Source organism: Leuciscus leuciscus (assembly GCF_965113295.1).
Source record: "Leuciscus leuciscus genome assembly, chromosome: 3".
NCBI lineage: Eukaryota > Metazoa > Chordata > Actinopteri > Cypriniformes > Leuciscidae > Leuciscus > Leuciscus leuciscus.
Genome location: NC_138727.1, coordinates 68468472 through 68488376, shown reverse-complemented (window position 1 = coordinate 68488376; position 19905 = coordinate 68468472). Strand labels below are relative to the sequence as shown.

Sequence of the window (19905 nt, the reverse complement as noted above, 5' to 3'; positions counted from 1 at the left end):
CTTAGACTATGTATACTCTGAATGTATCTTTGGGAGAGGGGGGTGGGGGATATGGTCGCCGTGGGAATGTGGGAGGGGGAAAAAGAAAAGAGAAGTGTTCAGAATGATGTGCATTTTTACTTTTCGCTTCTGTACAATAATATTCTGTAACTCAATAAAAATTTGATCACAAAAAATTAGTATTGTAAGAAAACACTAATTTTACCTGGTCAAAAACAGCTCTGTTTTCAGCACGCCGTTTAAGTGCATGTGTCTTTAAATGATAATGAGCTTTGCTCACCCCGTCCCTCTGTTCTGTGGGCGTTTTGACACAATACACATGGAGTGTTGCCTTGACAACAGTTGAGGGTATATTTTGGAGAATGGCAGCGGGAGTCTCCGAGGACACTGTGCAACCGTATCAATTTGAACCGGAGTTGGAAAACAGGACATTTCTGGATGGTTGGTTAGTAATGTCACTTTGATCTATCTTTGTGTGTACTGGCAGGGTAGAGTAGTGAGATACGAATGCTATGTGTTTACTGATATATACGTTAGTTCAGGGGTGCCCAATCCTGCTCCTGCCGATCGACTGTCCTGCACAGTTCATCTCCAACCCTAATCAAACACACCTGCCTTTAATTTTCAAGTGATCCTGAAGACCTTAATTGGTTGCTTCAGGTGTGTTTGATTAGGGTTGGAGATGAACTGTGCTGGACAGTCGATCGACAGGAGCAGGATTGGGCACCCCTGCGTTAGTTCATTGACAGATTGATGTTACAGCTAATGGTCATGAAAAAGATTTTTTCCGGTAACTGTAGGCTTGTCCGTGATGCGTAACGTAATCTATGCAGTGTTAGGTACAACTGTCAGGGCTGAAGCACTCACATATTACTGATCTGTTTAAAAAAATAACCAGTCTGTGAGACTATGATAGTCATTAGGCACATAAACACCACACACTCAGACAGGAGCTAATACCTTTTTCAATGTTCTCCTTTATAAAGCAGTCTGGTGAAATGATTCGCGCAAACATGAAAGCATTGCTGTTGCGCGGACTATTATTGACAGCTCGCTCACGAGCTAGAGCGGGTCTGTGTTGAAACGCTGCTGTCAATCAACAATCATGGGAGGGGCATCCGACCGTGTGACGTCACAAAATCAAACGGCTTGATTTGAGACAGGGGAAAACATATAAGAAGATTTAAAAAAAAAAACACTGGCTGGATTTTTATCATTTTATGATGGTTGTGTACAGGCACTGCCAACACACATTTCAGTACAATCAACTTGTAAAAGTGCATGTACCATTATATGACCCCTTTAACATAATGTCTTTAATCATGTCTTTAGTCTTTCATTGAGTTGTCAATAAACACCAACTGGAATGTTACTAAGAACCCAACACATGGTTTACAGTATTAAAGACTGAAATAGTTAAACTGCATTCAGTGCTAAAAGTGTCGTTATCCGCTGGTTTCTGTGTCAGACTCGTCAGACCTTGGTAAGCGGCGGTAAAGTTTGAGACGGCCTGTAAACCGCTGTTGAACTGGACGCAGACGCCGTTCAGATACGAGTTTCCGTCACACTCATGAGGAAGATACGGACTGCAGCTCTGAGAAAGAGACACAATATCTGAGACAACAGGAGGATCAAATCACACAAAAGATGAAACAAAGACTCCAGTGTTAAAATGAGGAAGCAGAGAACATTCCTGCAGTGTTTCCCAAGTACAGAAGAGACAGTGATGAGAAGTCAAACACTGAAGTGACTAATGAAGGAAGCAGTTGAACTTACAGTCAAGCGTCCGACAGCATCAGACGACACAGCAGAAGACATGCCGAAGAACCGAACGCTCTCTGAGCCTGTCAATCATCACCAGAGAGGGGGAGGAGAGAGAGAGAGAGAGAGAGAGAGAAAAGGAGAGAGAGAGAGAGAGAGAGAGAGAGAGAGAGAAAGAGAGAGAGAGAGAGAGAGAGAGAGAGAAAGAGAGAGAGAGAGAGAGAGAGAGAGAGAGGAGGGGGAGGGGGAGGGGTAGATACACAGAGACTTTGACTTTTAAAATACTTTAATTTACAAAACACTAAGAAATCAAAATGGAAAAAAAACAAATAAACAATAAACAATTCTTATTACCAATTAAATACCAGATTCCCTGATTCACTTATAGTCACCAAAACCGCTCCAACACCCCATCTCCATTCAAAATAAGAGACATTATTAGTGTGCCGATAATAGGTATATTCAATGGCCACTCTTGACTTCACCAAAGACTCAAAAAGAGGCACCATGCTTACATCCTCTCCAGCATTTTTACACTGATGTGTCTTAAAAATTGCTAGTTTAGCTTGCCCTTTTAAAAAATATGCAAGTGTACACTGTTGCTGCCAAGACTTCTTATATCGGCAACCCAATATAAATAGACTATTGGTTTACAATGATTTCTCCCAACAATTCAAACAATGAATGAAGACACTCACAAAACATATGGAAAACAGTGTCAATTGCATTACAAAAAGGACATATCGGTAAAACATTAAGCTTTGAAATAAAAGAGTTTGAGGCAATAATACAATGCAATAACCTCCACTGAAGGTCCCCGCATCTCTTAGAGATAGGGGGTTTGTACAGTAATCTCCAGGAGGGATATACCTCATCAGAAATAGAAAGCCAAGTCCTCCATTTAGTGTCCAGTCTTTGTTTCAATTGTCCAAGATGTACAGACTTCACACAAATATGATATAACATTTTTTTCTCAATACAATAAAATACCAAATCCCCATAACCTTTCAGTAAGTTTGTTAGACTTGTATCATCAACTGATTCCCAATCTTTAAGAACCACCTTAAATTCAGGAAATGTCTGAGGAATAAAACCATTCAGAAGAACATTATTTATAAAAGAAGTCAACATTGGAGGAAAAGAGGCCTTAAGATTCCTAACTAATCCCTCCACAATTCTAACCGAAGTTAGCCCAACTTGATTAGCAAGTCCATGTTCAGTTTGCCATTGGCCTTTTGTTAAATCAATCAAGTCCATAACTTTCGTAATGCCTGCATTAAAAAAATGTGGTGATTAAAGATGGGGACACATTAGATGGCATTTTAAAAAGAGGATTAACAAAAGAGGTTCTGCAATACCATAATGCTCATCCTCTTTTCTTAGCGGTTTAAAACAATCCCATGATTTAATCACTGATCCATAAAAACTAAAAGGCAAAAAATGCATCTTCTCCACAAAGGATTTCTGCATTAAGAACAACTGCTTGTCAAGACCAATTCCTCCAAGACTCTTGAGTATATGCAGACCAATAACGACCCAAGGCACTTGATCTGAACAGTACAGGAGTTTTTGCAATGTATGCAATCTCATTGCCATAATCTTAGATTCCAGATGTATTAATCCCTGCCCTCCCTCTGCCACCGGGAGATACAGGACACCTGGAGGAAGCCAATGGCAACCATCCCAAAAATTTTTTACAAATGCTTTTTGAACACCAATAAGTAATTATTTGGGAGAATCCAACGCAGTGCATTTATGCCATAACATTGAAGCTGCCAAATTGTTAATAACCAAACATCTCCCTCTGTAAGAGAGTTTTGGAAGAATCCATCGCAACTTCTGGATTCTAAGAATCACCCGATCAAATAGCCCTTCCCAGTTCTTTTCTGTGTAACTATAAGTCCCAAAATAAAGACCAAGGACTCTAAAGCCATCTCGGGCCCATCTACATTGCTGTGACAGCTGGGGAGGTCCTCCACCCGGCCATTCTCCCAACAGCAAGGATGCACATTTCCCCCAGTTGATACATGCAGATGAAGCTTTTCGAAATCTGTCTAAAGAAGAGATCAATCTTGAAACATCTTCAGAGTCTTTTGTAACTAAGTCAAGTCAAGTCAAGTCAAGTTTATTTGTATAGCGCTTTTCACAATACAGATTGTATCAAAGCAGCTTCACAGTATTAAATTAAAATAATACAACAAAGTTTGTTTCAAGAGGAATTTATTGATTGATAAAATTAAATTAAATATCCCCAAAATATCCCCAACTGAGCAAGCCAAAGGCAACAGTGGCAAGGAACCGAAAAACTCCATCAAGTGACCTAATGGTGTCCTAAAACTCCATCAGGTGACCTAATGGAGAAAAAAAACCTTGGGAGAACCCAGGCTCAGTCGGGGGCCAGTTCTCCTCTGGCATTTATGAGCTAGAGGCCGGATTGTAGTTTGAACTGTAGGATTATATGAATGCCTGGCTGAAGAGATGCGACTTTAATCTAGTTTTAAACTGGGAGAGCGAGTCTGAGCAGCGAACAGTATCAGGAAGACTATTCCAGAGTTTTGGAGCCAAATGTGAAAATGCTCTCCCTCCTTTGGTGGTTCTGGATATCCTAGGTATGACCAAAAGCCTTGAATTTAGTGATCTTAAAGAGCGCGATGGATTATAGGGTGATAGAAGATCCGTTAAATAGACTGGAGCTAAGCCGTTTAGGGCTTTATAAGTCAGTAGCAATATCTTATAATTAATACGGAGCTTTATAGGTAACCAATGCAGTGATGATAAAATCGGTGTTATATGATCATATTTTCTTGATCTTGTAAGAACTCTAGCGGCGGCATTTTGGACTAACTGTAGCTTGTTTATTGAGGATGCAGGACAACCAGCTAATAAAGCATTACAGTAATCCAGTCTCGAGGTCATGAATGCATGAACTAACTTTTCTGCATCAGAAACTGATAGCATATTACGTAGTTTAGCAATGTTTCTAAGGTGGAAAAAGGCTGTTTTTGTAACATATGAAATTGTATTGTGCGAGGTTTTGTGGGCGGTTTTTTGAACCGATAAGTATTACCTCTGTCTTGTCTGGATTTAATAAAAGAAAATTACGCGTCATCCAATCTTTTATATCTTTAACACACTCTGTCAATTTGGAAAATTTTGCGTTTTCATCCGGCCGTGATGAAATATATATTTGAGTGTCATCAGCTTAACAATGGAAACTAATTCCATGTTTCCTTATAATATTTCCAAGTGGCATCATATATATGGAAAATAACAGAGGGCCTAACACAGATCCCTGCGGCACTCCATAGTTTACTGGAGTTATGATCGATTATTCTCCATTTAAATAGACAAAATGGTAGCTGTCAGATAGGTATGATTTGAACCAGCTTAGTGCTTGTCCTTGAACACCAGTATAATTTTGTAGTCAATCTAAGAGTAATATGTGATCTATAGTATCGAACGCAGCACTAAGATCAAGTAAAACTAGTATTGAGATACAGCCTTGGTCAGAAGCTAAAAGTAAATCATTTGTGATTTTAACGAGCGCAGTTTCAGTGCTATGATGCGGTCTGAATCCAGACTGAAACTTTTCATAGATATCATTTTGTTGCAATAAAGAGCCCAGTTGAGCGGACACCACTTTTTCTAATATTTTAGACATAAATGTAAGATTTGAAATGGGTCTATAATTTGCTAGATTATTATGATCTAATTGTGGTTTCTTAATGAGAGGTTTTATAACTGCCAGTTTAAATGTTCTTGGAACATGACCTAAAGATAAAGACGAGTTAATAATATTGAGGAGAGGCTCTTCCACTACAGGTAACACTTCTTTCAGTAGTTTAGTTGGTATAGGATCTAATAAACATGTTGTTGTTTTAGATGAAGTGATAAGTTTATTTAACTCTTTTTGTTCTATAGTTGTAAAGCACTGTAATTGTTCTTTCGGGGTGATAATTGAAGCTGAATTATAAGGCGCGATTGAAGATTGAACGTTTACAATTGTGGTTCTGATGCTTTCTATTTTCTCAGTGAAGAAGTTCATGAAATAATTACTACTGAACTGTAACGGGATATTTTGTTCGGGTGACGTCTGTTTATTTGTTAGTCTAGCCACGGTGTTAAATAAAAACCTTGGATTGTTTTGGTTGTTTTCTATTAGTTTGCGGAGGTGCTCAGCCCTGGCCGCTTTTAGGGCCTTTTTATAACGTGACATACTGTCTTTCCACGCGATTCTAAAGACCTCATAACTACTGAACCAAGTAAAGAGAAATAACCAAATTGCTTACCACAGCTATGCAGACGACACACAGCTGTACTTAGCCCTATCGCCTAACGATTACAGCCCCATTGACTCCCTGTGCCGATGCATTGATGAAGTCAACAGTTGGATGTGCCAAAACTTTCTTCAGTTAAACAAAGATAAAACTGAAGTCATTGCATTTGGAAAATGAAAGCTTTAGCATTAAGTTCTGCCAGGAAGACTTAATTGTTACGTAATTCTACCTTTTCATCTATCCAATCACATTCCAACACTTGTGGTATAAAAGATCGGTACTTCCTCATGTTTGAGTTCGCAGATGCTGACGCTTCAATTCAGTTGCTCGCGTCAGTTGCCGACTAAAATATGTCTAAAGACGCAATTTGTTCGCGACTACTCTGACTCTGACGATGATTTCGTTGCACCATCTCCGCCCGCTGCACGCCGCAGCTCACGCATTCAGAGCCGTATTTCTCCGTGGGCACAATGGTCATCTGAGTATACAATTAAAGCCCTAGAGGAAGCCGGCATACCAACTAGCCAAGGTCTCTCCAAAGAAGATCTACACCTTTTGGCCCAGAACACCTTGGGCACTCCACCTGTCTCTATTTCATCAAAAGCTTCAACTTCGGCAGCTCAACCTAAACTAACCGGCAAGAAAAGATCAGCTAAATCATCCTCACCTCATCCAGCAAAAAGATCAGCAATACCTGCTCGGCTACCATCTTCTCCGCAGATCGTTGAACCTTCAGACACGAATTATCAGCTCATTTCTGCAGTGCAAAGCCTTGCTCAAACGGTCAAAGGATTGGAATCCAAAATGTCATCTCTTGAACATTCTTTCACAAATTCTAACCGCAGCACAAACCCGGCCACGATCCCTTCAGTGATTCCACAGTTCTATCCTCTCTCTTCAGGATTAAGCAACCCCTCGAACGAGCCATCTACATCTTCTACTTTGCCTACTCTTCCACATTCGATTCAGACGCCTTTTCAAGATGTTTCTGCACCAACGGTTTCCTCAAACTTCAACTTATCCACAGCGGCTCCTGCTCAAAATTTTGGTAGGCGTTTTGTTTCACCAGCCGCTGTTACGGTGTCACCTCACCTAAGAAACAACATCATCCAAGGTAAGGATGTTAATTTGGCTACTTTACTGCTTCCTTCACCCGCTGCCGACAGGAAAATGGTTGACTGTGGTGACGTGGCAGTTCTTCTTAAAACCTCTGATCCTCGCCTTCAACGCAATCTCTCATTTGGCGAATTTGTAATCGCTTTCAGCATCTACAGAGACATTTTGTGCCAAAGTTATCCAGAGAGAAGGGAAGAGCTAGATCTATACTTGTCGATGATCGCGGATTTCAGCCAAAGATATGGGGGCACGTTGTTTTACGAATATCACAAGTCCTTTTCTGCTAAATCTGCTTCCTTCATCGCACTCTTCAATTCAAGATTAGACTGGTCAGTTACAGATACTGAACTGCTCGTCCGGCACTTCGGCGGCCAAAAAATCTTGGCTTGCGCTATTTGCAGCACGCACGGTCATTCGGCTTCATTTTGCCCCAAAGCATTTGCAAATAATGATCCGGCTACTGTCCGTGGTGCAGAAAACGTAAGACTCCCTTCAAGCAGCAGAGGTCGCCATATTCCACTTTTCAATGGTGTTCCTGTATGTTCTCGATTTAATGAATCTGTTTGTACATATCCTAATTGTAAATTTGCTCACATTTGTAGTTCTTGCAAGGATCCGCACCCGAAATCTGTCTGTCCACGCCGGTACAGACCTGCATCCAAAGGGAAAGCCCCAATACAGAAAAAATTCTGAATAGTCACCCATCTACTCCTATCAATATCCCGAACCTTTCAAGTTACCTTTCTTCTCACCCTGATCCGGTTTTTGTGGATTATTTAATCACCGGCTTGTCCCAAGGGTTTCGGGTGGGAGTTCTTTCACACTTCTCTGCCTCTTTTGTTGCAAAAAATTTGCAATCAGCCAGAAATGAACCCGACGTGGTTTCAGCACTATTAGAGAAAGAGGTTAATAAAAGATATGTTATTGGCCCTTTCGCTTCTCATCCTTTCTCTCCTTTTCGGATCAATTCTATCGGGATAGCAAAGCGTAAATATTCCGGCAAAAAACGGCTCATATTTGACATGTCTTCTCCTCATTCCTCTAACGTTGCAAGCGTTAATGAATGTATTCCTCTAACTCCTTTCTCTCTACATTATGCCTCGGTTGACAATGCAATTCAGTTAATCAAGTTAGCTGGCCAAGGTGCTTGGTTAGCTAAGGCTAACATTACAGACGCTTTCAAAACCATGCCAATCCACCCTTCTGACTGGCATCTTTTTGGAGTTAAATGGGATTCAAAATTCTATTTCGCTGTAAGGCTTACGTTCGGGTGTAGAAGTAGCCCTCACATATTCAACAGCTTTGTGCTGGATCCTGCTGAATGTCTGTAAACTTCCCTTCGTTCTGCATTTACTGGACGATTTTTTGTTGATCGATTTTCCAAACTCTCAATCTCCCATTCTAGACATACTTAAACAGGTATTTAGTGATGTTGGCGTTCCCCTCTCTGCAGAAAAAACACTGGGCCCCTCTACTTCGCTCGAATTTCTAGGCATTTCTCTCGATACGGTCAAAATGCAAGCTTCTCTTCCTCACGAGAAACTCCTAAGGATCAGATCCTTTCTGGAACTTTTTTCCTCCTTACGTGTCGTTTCGAAACGTGACATACTTTCCCTGCTCGACCACTTAAATTTCGCCATGAGTATAATTCCACAAGGAAGGGCTTTTATTTCTCGCTTGCTAACACTGGCTCATTCTACGCAAAACCTAAGTGATTCGATTCAGTTAGATGAAGGATGTCTGTCTGATATAAAATTTTGGACTCGTTTGATAAATGATTGGAACGGCATTTCTTTTTTTTATAATGATGCTTTCGAATCATCAGCAGATTTACATCTATTTACTGACGCTGCCCCATCCATCGGATTCGGGGGTTTCTTTCAAGGTCAGTGGTTCGCAGAGAAATGGCCAACCGCATTTCCCGCATCTACTTCTGGCTCAGTGTCTTCCGTGCTCTACGAGCTTTATCCACTCGTTATAGCAAGCGTAATTTGGGGTCCAGCGTGGTCAAGGAAACGCATTATGATGTTCTGCGATAACGAAGCCGTCGTTGCCATCATTAATAAAGGCAGATCATCTTGCCAGACGATTATGCCTTTCGTGAGACGCCTTATCTGGCAATCAGTCGTTTTCAATTTCATCATTAAGGCTGTTCATATACCTGGACACTCCAATGTTATTGCTGACGCACTTTCGCGTTTTCGTTTTCAGACTTTCAGACGGCTTTGCCCTTCAGCCAATACGGATCCCACACCTTGCCCTCACCTATCGGCAGCAATGTTAAATTAGATGACTTAGTTACATCAGCAAGACATTATGGGCCCTATTTTAACGATCTGAAACGCAAGTGTCAAAGCGCAAAGCGCAAGTAACTTTGTGGGCGGGTCTCGGCGCTGTTGCTATTTTCCCGGCGGGATAAATGACTCTTGCGCCAGGCGCAAATCTAAAATGGGTTGGTCTGAAGTAGCTTCATTATTCATAGGTGTGGTTTGGGCGTAACGTGAAATAAACCAATCAGAGCGTCATCTCACATTCCCTTTAAGAGCAGATGCGCTTTTTCCATAGCGGATTGCTATTGTAACGGCGGATTTGCCAGGCGCGCGCCAGGAGCGGTTCACAGCCGAGGAGAGCAACGCTCTCGTCACGGCCGTAAAAGAGAGAAGTTACATTGAAATGGAGAAACCCACCCAAATTAACTTCGGTTAAACAGGAGTATGATAATTTGGGTAAATGTGTAAGCTAGATGTATGCTTTTATAATAAATTGTCTATCTATCTATCTATCTATCTATCTATATCTATCGTAATAATGTATGATTTGCAAAAATGAAAACTGCTGCTTCTGTGTAGATGAGAGAATTAAAGTGTATTCGCGTTGTGCACACGCTACATTGATTATGGCCAAGCATGCGCCCTTAAAATAGCATATGAATAACATGCGCAACGCGCCACTGACTTTAAACTATTTTTTCCTGGTTAGTGGCGCAATTGTTTTCTAAACCTGCAAAATAGCAAAAAGGAACGTTTGCGCCGGAACACGCCTCCTCTTTGCGCTGCACCGCCCCCGGGAGCGCAAGTGTATTTCCTAACTTACCGACGTACTTCTGTGGAGGGAAAAGTCCGCTTTGCGCGGGTGCAAAATAGGAATGATACATGCGTCGGTGTACAAAGTCACTTGCGCTGGGTGCAAGATAGGGCCCTATATGTCTAAAGGAGTAGCTCCTTCTACTTTTAAAGCTTATACTTCCGCTTGGTCTTCTTTTTTAATGTTTTGCTTTTCCTTTCAGATTCCTTTATTTCCCATTTTGCTTACAACTGTCTGTTCCTTTCTCGTTTTTAATTTCGAAAAACGCAATCTTAAACCTTCTTCTATTCGCAGATTACTCGCAGGCATCCAATTCTACGCGAAATATTTTAATCCCGATTTTCCAAGTCTTTTCTCTGCTACTTCCATTCGGCTTTTGCTCAAAGGGTTTAAGTAAATCCTCTAGTAATTCCCCAGACAAACGATTGCCAATTACTTTGCCCTTATTGCAAAGATTAATCACTTCAATACGTAACGGACTTTTTTCTACATATACTAATATTCTATTAGAAGCCGTGTTTCTAACTGCTTTTTACGGATTTATGCGTCCGGGGGAATTTACTTCAGCAACCAATCATTTCAATCCTGCCCATGGTCTTTCTTTCTCTGATTTACGCTTCTCACCTAATTTCTTTACACTTTTTCTCAAGCACTCTAAGAGTGATTCTGAAGGTTTTGGTGTTACACTAACAATTTCTAAAATTAACAACAATTTCTGCCCCTTCTCATCTATGCTTAAATTTCTTAAAATTCGCCAGAGATCTTCAGAACTTTCCCCTCTATTTATCCTACTTAACGGAGCACCCCTTTCTAAAGCCTGGTTTAGGAATCACCTAGTTTCCATCCTTAAAAGCTGCAGCCTATCTCCCTCCCAGTATACTGGGCATTCCTTCAGAATCGGGGCAGCCACTACAGCAGCTGAACGTGGCATATCTACTGCAGCCATCAAGATCCTGGGCAGATGGTCTTCCTCTGCATTTGAGTCATATATAAGACCTGATCCAAGAATCATCCTCGAAGCTCAGCAAGCTCTCCAGTAATGGTCCAGGTAAAATCCTACGCAACTACTGGTGGTGGGTTTTATTTTAAAAAAAAAAAGGCCCCGTGGCCTTGTCTCTGTGGTCTAGCAGACCGTGTGGCCCTGCGGCCTTGTCTCTGTGGTCTAAAAGGCCGTGTGGCCCTGCGGCCTTGTCTCTGTGGTCTAGCAGACCGTGTGGCCCTGCGGCCTTGTCTCTGTGGTCTAAAAGGCCGTGTGGCCCTGCGGCCTTGTCTCTGTGGTCTAGCAGACCGTGTGGCCCTGCGGCCTTGTCTCTGTGGTCCAGCAGACCGTGTGGCCCAGCGGCCTTGTCTCTGTGGTCTAGCAGACCGTGTGGCCCTGCGGCCTTGTCTTTGTGGTCTAGCAGACCGTGTGGCCCTGCGGCCTTGTCTCTGTGGTCTAAAAGGCCGTGTGGCCCTGCGGCCTTGTCTCTGTGGTCTAGCAGACCGTGTGGCCCTGCGGCCTTGTCTCTGTGGTCCAGCAGACCGTGTGGCCCTGCGGCCTTGTCTCTGTGGTCTAGCAGACCGTGTGGCCCTGCGGCCTTGTCTCTGTGGTCTAGCAGACCGTGTGGCCCTGCGGCCTTGTCTCTGTGGTCCAGCAGACCGTGTGGCCCAGCGGCCTTGTCTCTGTGGTCTAGCAGACCGTGTGGCCCTGCGGCCTTGTCTTTGTGGTCTAGCAGACCGTGTGGCCCTGCGGCCTTGTCTTTGTGGTCTAAAAGGCCGTGTGGCCCTGCGGCCTTGTCTCTGTGGTCTAATAGGCCGTGTGGCCCTGCGGCCTTGTCTCTGTGGTCTAGCAGACCGTGTGGCCCAGCGGCCTTGTCTCTGTGGTCTAGCAGACCGTGTGGCCCTGCGGCCTTGTCTTTGTGGTCTAAAAGGCCGTGTGGCCCTGCGGCCTTGTCTCTGTGGTCTAATAGGCCGTGTGGCCCTGCGGCTTTGTCTCTGTGGTCTAGCAGACCGTGTGGCCCTGCGGCTTTGTCTCTGTTTAAAAAAAAAAAAAAAAAAAAAGTAAATAAACAAATAAATATATAAATCATTAGCAGTATTATATGCTCAGTGTATTACACATCTACATATTATATCTCCAGGTTCTGTTCTAATCATGAAGTGGCTTTTTTAGCTATCAGCCACGTGGCGTTCCATGTTCACGCTTATCATGTTAACTCTTGTTCTTCTACTTTCTAGGAACTTCAGGACTCAAGACCGGTGGGTATACTTTATTTTCTGTTTTGGGGGTTGGGTAGGCTCCATCCAGGTGGAAGCATTCTTCCACTTATTCTTTGGGGGTCGGCTGCGCCCCTGCCTTGATCTCAGGCAGGATATGCAGAGTCCGGACCCTCAGATTGCGAGCTACGGATGGGGCCTACGCCAAAGAACTTTATTGCTTGCTGGGTTGCTAATAAATGGATAATTGTCACAGTATTTATTCTCCCGAGTCTTTCTGGTAGAAATGAAAGCTTTAGCATTAAGTTCTTCCAGGAAGACTTAATTGTTACGTCATTCTACCTTTTCATCTATCCAATCACATTCCAACACTTGTGGTATAAAAGATCGGTACTTACTCATGTTTGAGTTCGCAGATGCTGACGCTTCAATTCACCACCATCCTCCCCACCTCCTCCAAATTGAATCCTTCCCTCCATCCCCCTCACCACCACCACCAGGATGGTCACTTCCATACCTCACGGGGGTCGGCTGCGCCCCTGCCTTGATCTCAGGCAGGATATGCAGAGTCCGGACCCTCAGATTGCGAGCTACGGATGGGGCCTACGCCAAAGAACTTTATTGCTTGCTGGGTTGCTAATAAATGGATAATTGTCACAGTATTTATTCTCCCGAGTCTTTCTGGTAGAACAAAGATGAAGTTCTCAAGGTGAACACATACCTTCACTCTAGGGGTCAAACAACTAAAAATCAAGTCAGGAATCTTGGTGTGACACTAGAGTCAGACCTTAGTTTCAGTAGTCATGTCAAAGCAATAACTAAATCAGCATACTATCATCTAAAAAATATTGCAAGAATTAGATGCTTTGTTTCCAGACAAGACTTAGAGAAACTTGTGCATGCTTTCATCACCAGCAGGGTGGATTATTGTAATGGACTCCTCACTGGCCTTCCCAAAAAGACCATAAGACAGTTGCAGCTCATACAGAACGCTGCCGCCAGGATTCTGAGCAGAACCAGAAAATATGAACATATCACACCAGTCCTCAGGTCTTTACACTGGCTCCCAGTTAGATTTAGGATTGATTTCAAAGTTTTATTATTGGTATATAAGTCAATCAATGGCCTAGGACCTCAATACATTGCAGACATGCTCAATGAATATAAACCCAACAGATCTCTCACATCATTAGGATCATATCAGCTAGAAATACCAAGGGTTCACTCTAAGCATGGTGAGTCTGCTTTTAGCTATTATGCCAGCCGCAGCTGGAACCAGCTCCCAGAAGAGATCAGATGTGCTCCTACAGTGGTCACATTCAAATCCAGACTCAAAACAGTTCTGTTTAGCTGTGCATTTACTGAATGAGCACTGTGCCGCTGTTCGTCCGACTGTACTGTACTGTATTTCATTTTATTTTTCTAAACTGTTTTAATTATTCTTATTTCTTTTTATTATTTTTATTTCTTCTATGTAAAGCACTTTGAATTGCCATTGTGTATGAAATGTGCTATATAAATAAACTTGCCTTGCCTTGCCTTACTGTTATGTCATCTGCGTAAGCTGTAAGTTTAACTGGATCTACACTGGGGAAAATGGGAATATTAACACCATGTAGTTGCCTCCTAAGCGAAACTAGGAGAGGCTCGATAGATATAGCATACAGGAGACCTGACAGAGGGCACCCTTGCCTTATTCCCCTGGTTACAGAAAAAAGGCCTAGTTAGGGAACCATTAAATCTTAACATGCTGTAAATTTCATTGTATAACATTTTAATGAGAGAAACAAAATAAGGACCAAAACCAAAAGCTTCCAAGGTCTTAAATAAATATTGATGGTCCACCCTGTCAAGGCCTTTTCTTGGTCTAGTGAAAGAAAACCAATGTCCAAGTTGTGCATTTTTGCAACAGTAATAATATCTCTCAACAAAAAGAGATTGTCAAATATCGACCTTTTAGAAACAATTTTTTTTTTTTTTTTTATCTTTGTGAATGACTGATGCCATACATTTTTTAAGTCTATTAGTCAATGCTTATGACAATAGGTCATTGACACCGGACGCCAGTATTTTAGACACCAAGATCACCCTTTTTTGGGATTAGTGTTAAAATTGCCCTTCAACAACTTCAAGGAAGAGTTCCTTGCTCAATACATTCAAGAAAAACACCATATAGGTCTTGTCCAATTAAATTCCAGAAAAACTTGAAAAACTAGGTTAGGGTTAGGCCTACTCTGCTGAAAGTCCATCTAACCCAGGTGATTTCCCAGAACACATCTCCTGAACAGCTTGAGAAAGTTCTCCAAATGATAAAGGACTGTCCAAGTCATCATGCTCCTCTTCAGATAGCTTAGATAAATTATATAAAAATTCATCAGCTACAACTCCATCACATTCCTCGGAACAGTATAAATCCTCATAAAAGGAAAGAGCATATGCCTGAATTTCCTGTTGATCAGTTGTAACTCCACCACATGGCATCTTCAATTGATGAAAGATCTTCTGTTCTCTTGACTTTTTTTCAAGTCCAAAAAAGAAAACTGTTGGAGCATCCATATCATTCAGCTGAGCAAACCTGGTCCTTAGAAGGGCTGTTTTTCCACGTTCCTCCAATAAGTTCTTTAAAAGGATCTTAACTCTTGCAACAGAGTCAATAAAAGATGAATTACTGTGGGTACAGAGGAATCACTGCTTTGCCCAAGAATATCTTTTTCAAGAGACTTCATTTTTTCTTTAAGGGCTCTAGTGCTATGTGCAGTGTACTGTTGGCAAAAAGTCTTAATTTGAACTTTACCGATGTCCCACCATTGACTCAAAGACTGAAAACTGCATCTCTCCTCTCTCCAAGTTTTCCAGAAAAGAATAAAAGAGTGAATAAAGGTGCAGTCCTGCAATAATCTATTATTAAAGTGCCAATGTGATTTAGAGAATCTAGGAAATGAGACAGAAACTTTAATAGATACATAGTGATGATCTGATAAAAAAGATGGCGAAATTGAGCTATCAAAGAACCAATATTTGGAGCATACACATTAAAAAAGGAAAAGTGTGTATCACCCAAGGCAATATCAGCTCTCAGAATCCGACCAGGCACGACCTCAACCATATCTGGCTGACTACTAACAGATGGAGAAAAAAGAATGGCAACACCTGAACTGAGGTTTGTTCCATGACTTCACAAAACATTGCCTTTCCAATCACCAGTCCACTGTGTCTGATTCTGCTGATCTGAATGCGTTTCCTGTAATAAACATCTGCTTTCTTTAAGTGCAAATAATCAAATAAAGCTGCTCTCTTTTCTATACCCCTACAACCGTTAATATTAAAAGTTCCAATGTTTAAGGTTGTCATGAGGAAAGGAAAGAAAAAACAGCCCAAAATATCACCCTGTTAATAAACATGGCTCTATTAGTATTTCTTGTATAGATTTTCAGTCTTTTTTTAACAGCGCTTACATGTTTCTTGAGTCTATATCGTTTTGGCTGATCAAGCTCCACCAATGAAGCTTTTCTCATAGCCATAACACAAGAATCAACAAAAAGTTGCACATCAGAGAAATACTTCTCTTATCTTGGTCTTCGCTGATTGAAAGTGCTATCAAGGAATTAATTAATTTGTTGTACTGTATAATAAGGTGGCTTCATTTGAAGGCTGCATTGTTTTTCTACATAACTTCCTTGTGAACTAACTAATATCAGATTCCTCGCTGTCAGAATCAATATTTACAGACTGAGTCTCACCTCTTCCGGTGAGCTGTTCCTCGTCACTCAGTGACAGGCCAACAGATGCTCGCGAGTCTCGTGACTCTCCGCGATCCGCGAGCTCATCCGGCTCCCGCGGGCGCTCTGGGTCACTGGTTCCCGCAGCGGCGATCTCAGCCCCACTGCTGACATTATCACACTCACTAGTGTTCACTAAACACTTTTCTGCGTCCGCAGCATGACTGTTGGCTGCATGTTCTTTCGGATTTTCTTTGTCTTTAGACAAGGAATCCGATTCAGCCAGATCAGTTTTGTTACCTAACGTTACATCCTGATTAACATTTTCCGAAGTAGAAGCCACTTGCTCCAGAGGTATATTAGGTTCGGTCTCATTTTGTTCAGTCACCTTATTAGATGGGCATTTTTGTCTTGTGTGACCAAAAATCCCTCAAGAGAAACATTTCATTGAATTCGTGCTGATCTTTTTTTTTTTAATCTTTACCTGACAAAGTCAATTTCACAGAAACATCTAAATGTTTAAATTCGGCATTCAAAATCATAAAAGTTTGTCGTCTGAAAGACATTACTGTCACAATTATGTTCTGTCATAACAGAGTATTTATACTCCCTGTTCTGTTCTATCCCTGGTCAGTTATTGTTTGTGTGAACGTGATGTTACTCCTGAGTTTACTATTACCTTGTTTATCCTTAGTCGTGCGCTTTCCACAGCCCAGAAACATAACAGAATAACCGACCCTCATAATGAGCAAATTTAACTTGATGGATTCACCCACGCTGCAGCTTCTCCTCCGCCCGGCAAGCAGGCCCTACTTGAGTTTCCTGACCTGGTTGATCCAGAATGGCGACCTCTCCCTCACAGCCAGCGAGCCCGAGGCGCCCACTGAGGTCGTTCCGGAACCAACCCCGGAGTCGACGCAGGCGGGTCTGTCCATCACAGAGCCAGGAACGGACTACAACCTAATAGACCTGTGGTCCGCGGATCCTATTCTCACCCAATTCCCCACCCTCACATCATCTTCTTCGCCGGTCCCGTCCGGAAGTCTTCCGTCTTCATCCCTGCCTGTCATCCTTATCCCGTCTCCATCGCTGGGCACGACCAGTCCCCTGGATTCGTCGGCACCACTGGTGTCATGTAGCTCCTCTGCTCTGCCACCGCTGCTCACTCCGTGCGGCTCATCCTCCACGCCTCGGGCTCCCCTGCCACCAGCTCGACTAGAGGCTGAGTTCCCGGCTGCACCTCGGGCCTCCAGGCGCACACCACCACCTCGTCCTGTCAGCCAGTCGCCTTCACCTCGACCCACCACTCCTTCATCGCCTCCGCATTCCTTCTGCCCGGAAGCTCCGCTGGGCTCGATCGCCACTCCAGGTCGGCCTTCGGCGGTCGACGTCTAGCTACAGCCACGGACTTCCGGGATTCGGGCTGCACTCTCAACCTGCACCCCTTTGGCACCCCTGGACTCCTCCCTTCCTCTGACCTCCCCGTCGGCCTCCATCACCACATCGTCACCCCGGTCATCCGTCCCCACGTCACCGCCTCAGTCCCGCAGATCAGCGGCTCAGCTCCTGTCTTCTGGGTCTACGGTGTCACCATGGTCTGTCGGTCACTCAGCTCCGCGGGATCCTCAGCCACCCACGGTTCCGCCGCTGTTGATCGGCTTCTGGGTGTCGTCCTGTCTGTCAGCTCAGACACCACCCTGGCTCCTCCCCCCGCCTGCGCCACCATGGTGTCCATGGCCAACGTCCCCATGTTCCAGTCCGTCCCCAGCTCCATGCCCTCCGCCGAAGCCTCCGCCCTTTTTTCTTTTCTTGTTGTTGTCATCACGGCGCGAGGGCATCTTTCCGAGGGGGACGTAATGTCACAATTATGTTCTGTCTTGTCTCCACCTGTTCTCGTTAGTCTCTATGGTTTCCAATCAGTTAAGTCTTGTCAGCTGTTCCTCGTTTAGTCTGCTTGTGTATTTATACTCCCTGTTCTGTTCTATCCCTGGTCGGTTATTATTTGTCTGAACGTGATGTTACTCCTGAGTTTACTATTAAATACCTTATTTTTCTGAATATCGTTCGTCGTGCGCTTTCTACAGCCCAGAAACGTAACAATCACATGTTTCAAATTTGGATTTTTAACACAGAGGGGGATCATTTTAATCGCCATTACTATTTTGGCATAGCGGCCAAGTAAACGCTCAAGTGAATCATTAGAAATAAAAGGCGGCACATTGGAAAGAGTTACCTTTTTAGAAGGGCTCGACAGCGGTAAAACAGGCATAAAAACATCACCAACAGATAAGCCAAATTCTACTAAATGATGAACCATAGACTCTTCTTTCACAAACACAACGACAGCTTTATTCATTCTAGATGCTGACAGAATGTTCCGAGCACCTATTTCACTACCAACAGCTGTCAAGCAGTCTTTGACTGTGATCGAGTCATCTGGTATACATTTACAGCCAATCTGGGCTGTTAAGGTAGCAAACCCGTCAGAGTCTGCCGACATTCCACAACCCCTAACAACTACCTACAAACTAAACTAAACTAAATTATTAAAGATATGGGAAAAAGGGGAAAAAAGGGAAAAAAACTCACTCAAACACGTGACGGTGATCGTGACAGATAGTGTGTGTGACGGTGGTGATCATGTGATCATGACAGATAGTGTGTGTGACGGTGGTGATCATGACAGATAGTGTGTGTGACGGTGGTGATCATGTGATCATGACAGATAGAGTGTGTGACGTGGTGATCATGACAGATAGTGTGTGTGACGGTGGTCGTGACAGATAGTGTGTGTGACGGTGATCGTGACAGATAGTGTGTGTGAAGGTGATCGTGACAGATAGTATGTGTGACGGTGATCATGACAGATAGTGTGCGTGACAGTGATACCTGTCCAGAGCAGTGGTGTGCAGGACTGCAGATCTACTGTGCAACTGTACATTTCACCCGCTGAGTTTCCTTTTAGTGGGGCTCCAACGATGATCCTGCCAAAAACACCCTCACAATCAAGCAGACCCTCAGAAAACACATGTAGAACACCCTAGCAACCATGTAGAACACCCTAGAAACCAGTATGTGTGTGTGTGTGTGTGTGTGTGTGTGTGTGTGTGTGTGTGTGTGTGTTTCACTCACTGTTTCCTGTTTTCAAACTCCGACTGATAAATGCTGTAACCAAAGAAATCTTCTGCCGCGCCGTTAAATCTCAGGGGATGTTCAGTGTCGATATTGAAGGCCTCTGAAAGAGATGCTGGAGAAGCGAGAAAGATTGTTAAGTGCTCTGGGAGACATCAGGAGAGCTTTGTGAAACTTAAGAATCAGTCTTTATTAAGGCAACAAAAAAATTACGATTAAAAAACATAAACCGATATCAGGATATTTTCCCAGTTGATTGATTACATTAAGAATTGCAATGTTTTTGTATTACAAGTTTTCTAAAATGTTATCTAATTAATAATCCCCATCAAACGGATTGGCTTGATCACGCTTTCTCCTCTCCACCTATAGCTGGTGTGTGGTGAGCGAGAGTACTGTGTACGTTGTACTGTGACTGCCGTCACATCATCTAAGTCATCGGTTCCCAACAGGGGGGTCGCGGCCAACAAGGGGGCCTCAGCGAGCTCTGTGGAGGGTCGCGTCATATTTTGAAAAGTTTTGAGCAATTTGCATTAAATAAAAGTCCTTAATTTTTTTCTGTTAAAAATTTATATAATGAGCGAGTTCATCATGAATCCATTTTCCAAACCGTGTTTTTG

General features: G+C 43.0%; 1 protein-coding gene across 3 annotated transcripts in view; it reads right to left on the bottom strand.

Moving 5' to 3' along the window:
- The window catches only part of LOC309495690 (integrin alpha-L-like), a 67904-nt gene that overhangs the window by 33648 nt on the left and 14351 nt on the right, over window positions 1-19905 (bottom strand). For all 3 annotated transcript variants that reach the window (XR_014204797.1, XM_082165488.1, XM_082165489.1), the window contains exons 2-5: window positions 19286-19400; window positions 19043-19137; window positions 1777-1844; window positions 1480-1594 (exon numbers count right to left, since the gene is read on the bottom strand). Coding sequence is in view for 2 of the 3 variants with exons in the window: in XM_082165488.1 (XP_082021614.1) it covers window positions 1480-1594; window positions 1777-1844; window positions 19043-19137; window positions 19286-19400 (393 nt within the window). In the remaining variant the exon portion in view is untranslated. The remainder of the gene's footprint in view (window positions 1-1479; window positions 1595-1776; window positions 1845-19042; window positions 19138-19285; window positions 19401-19905) is intronic.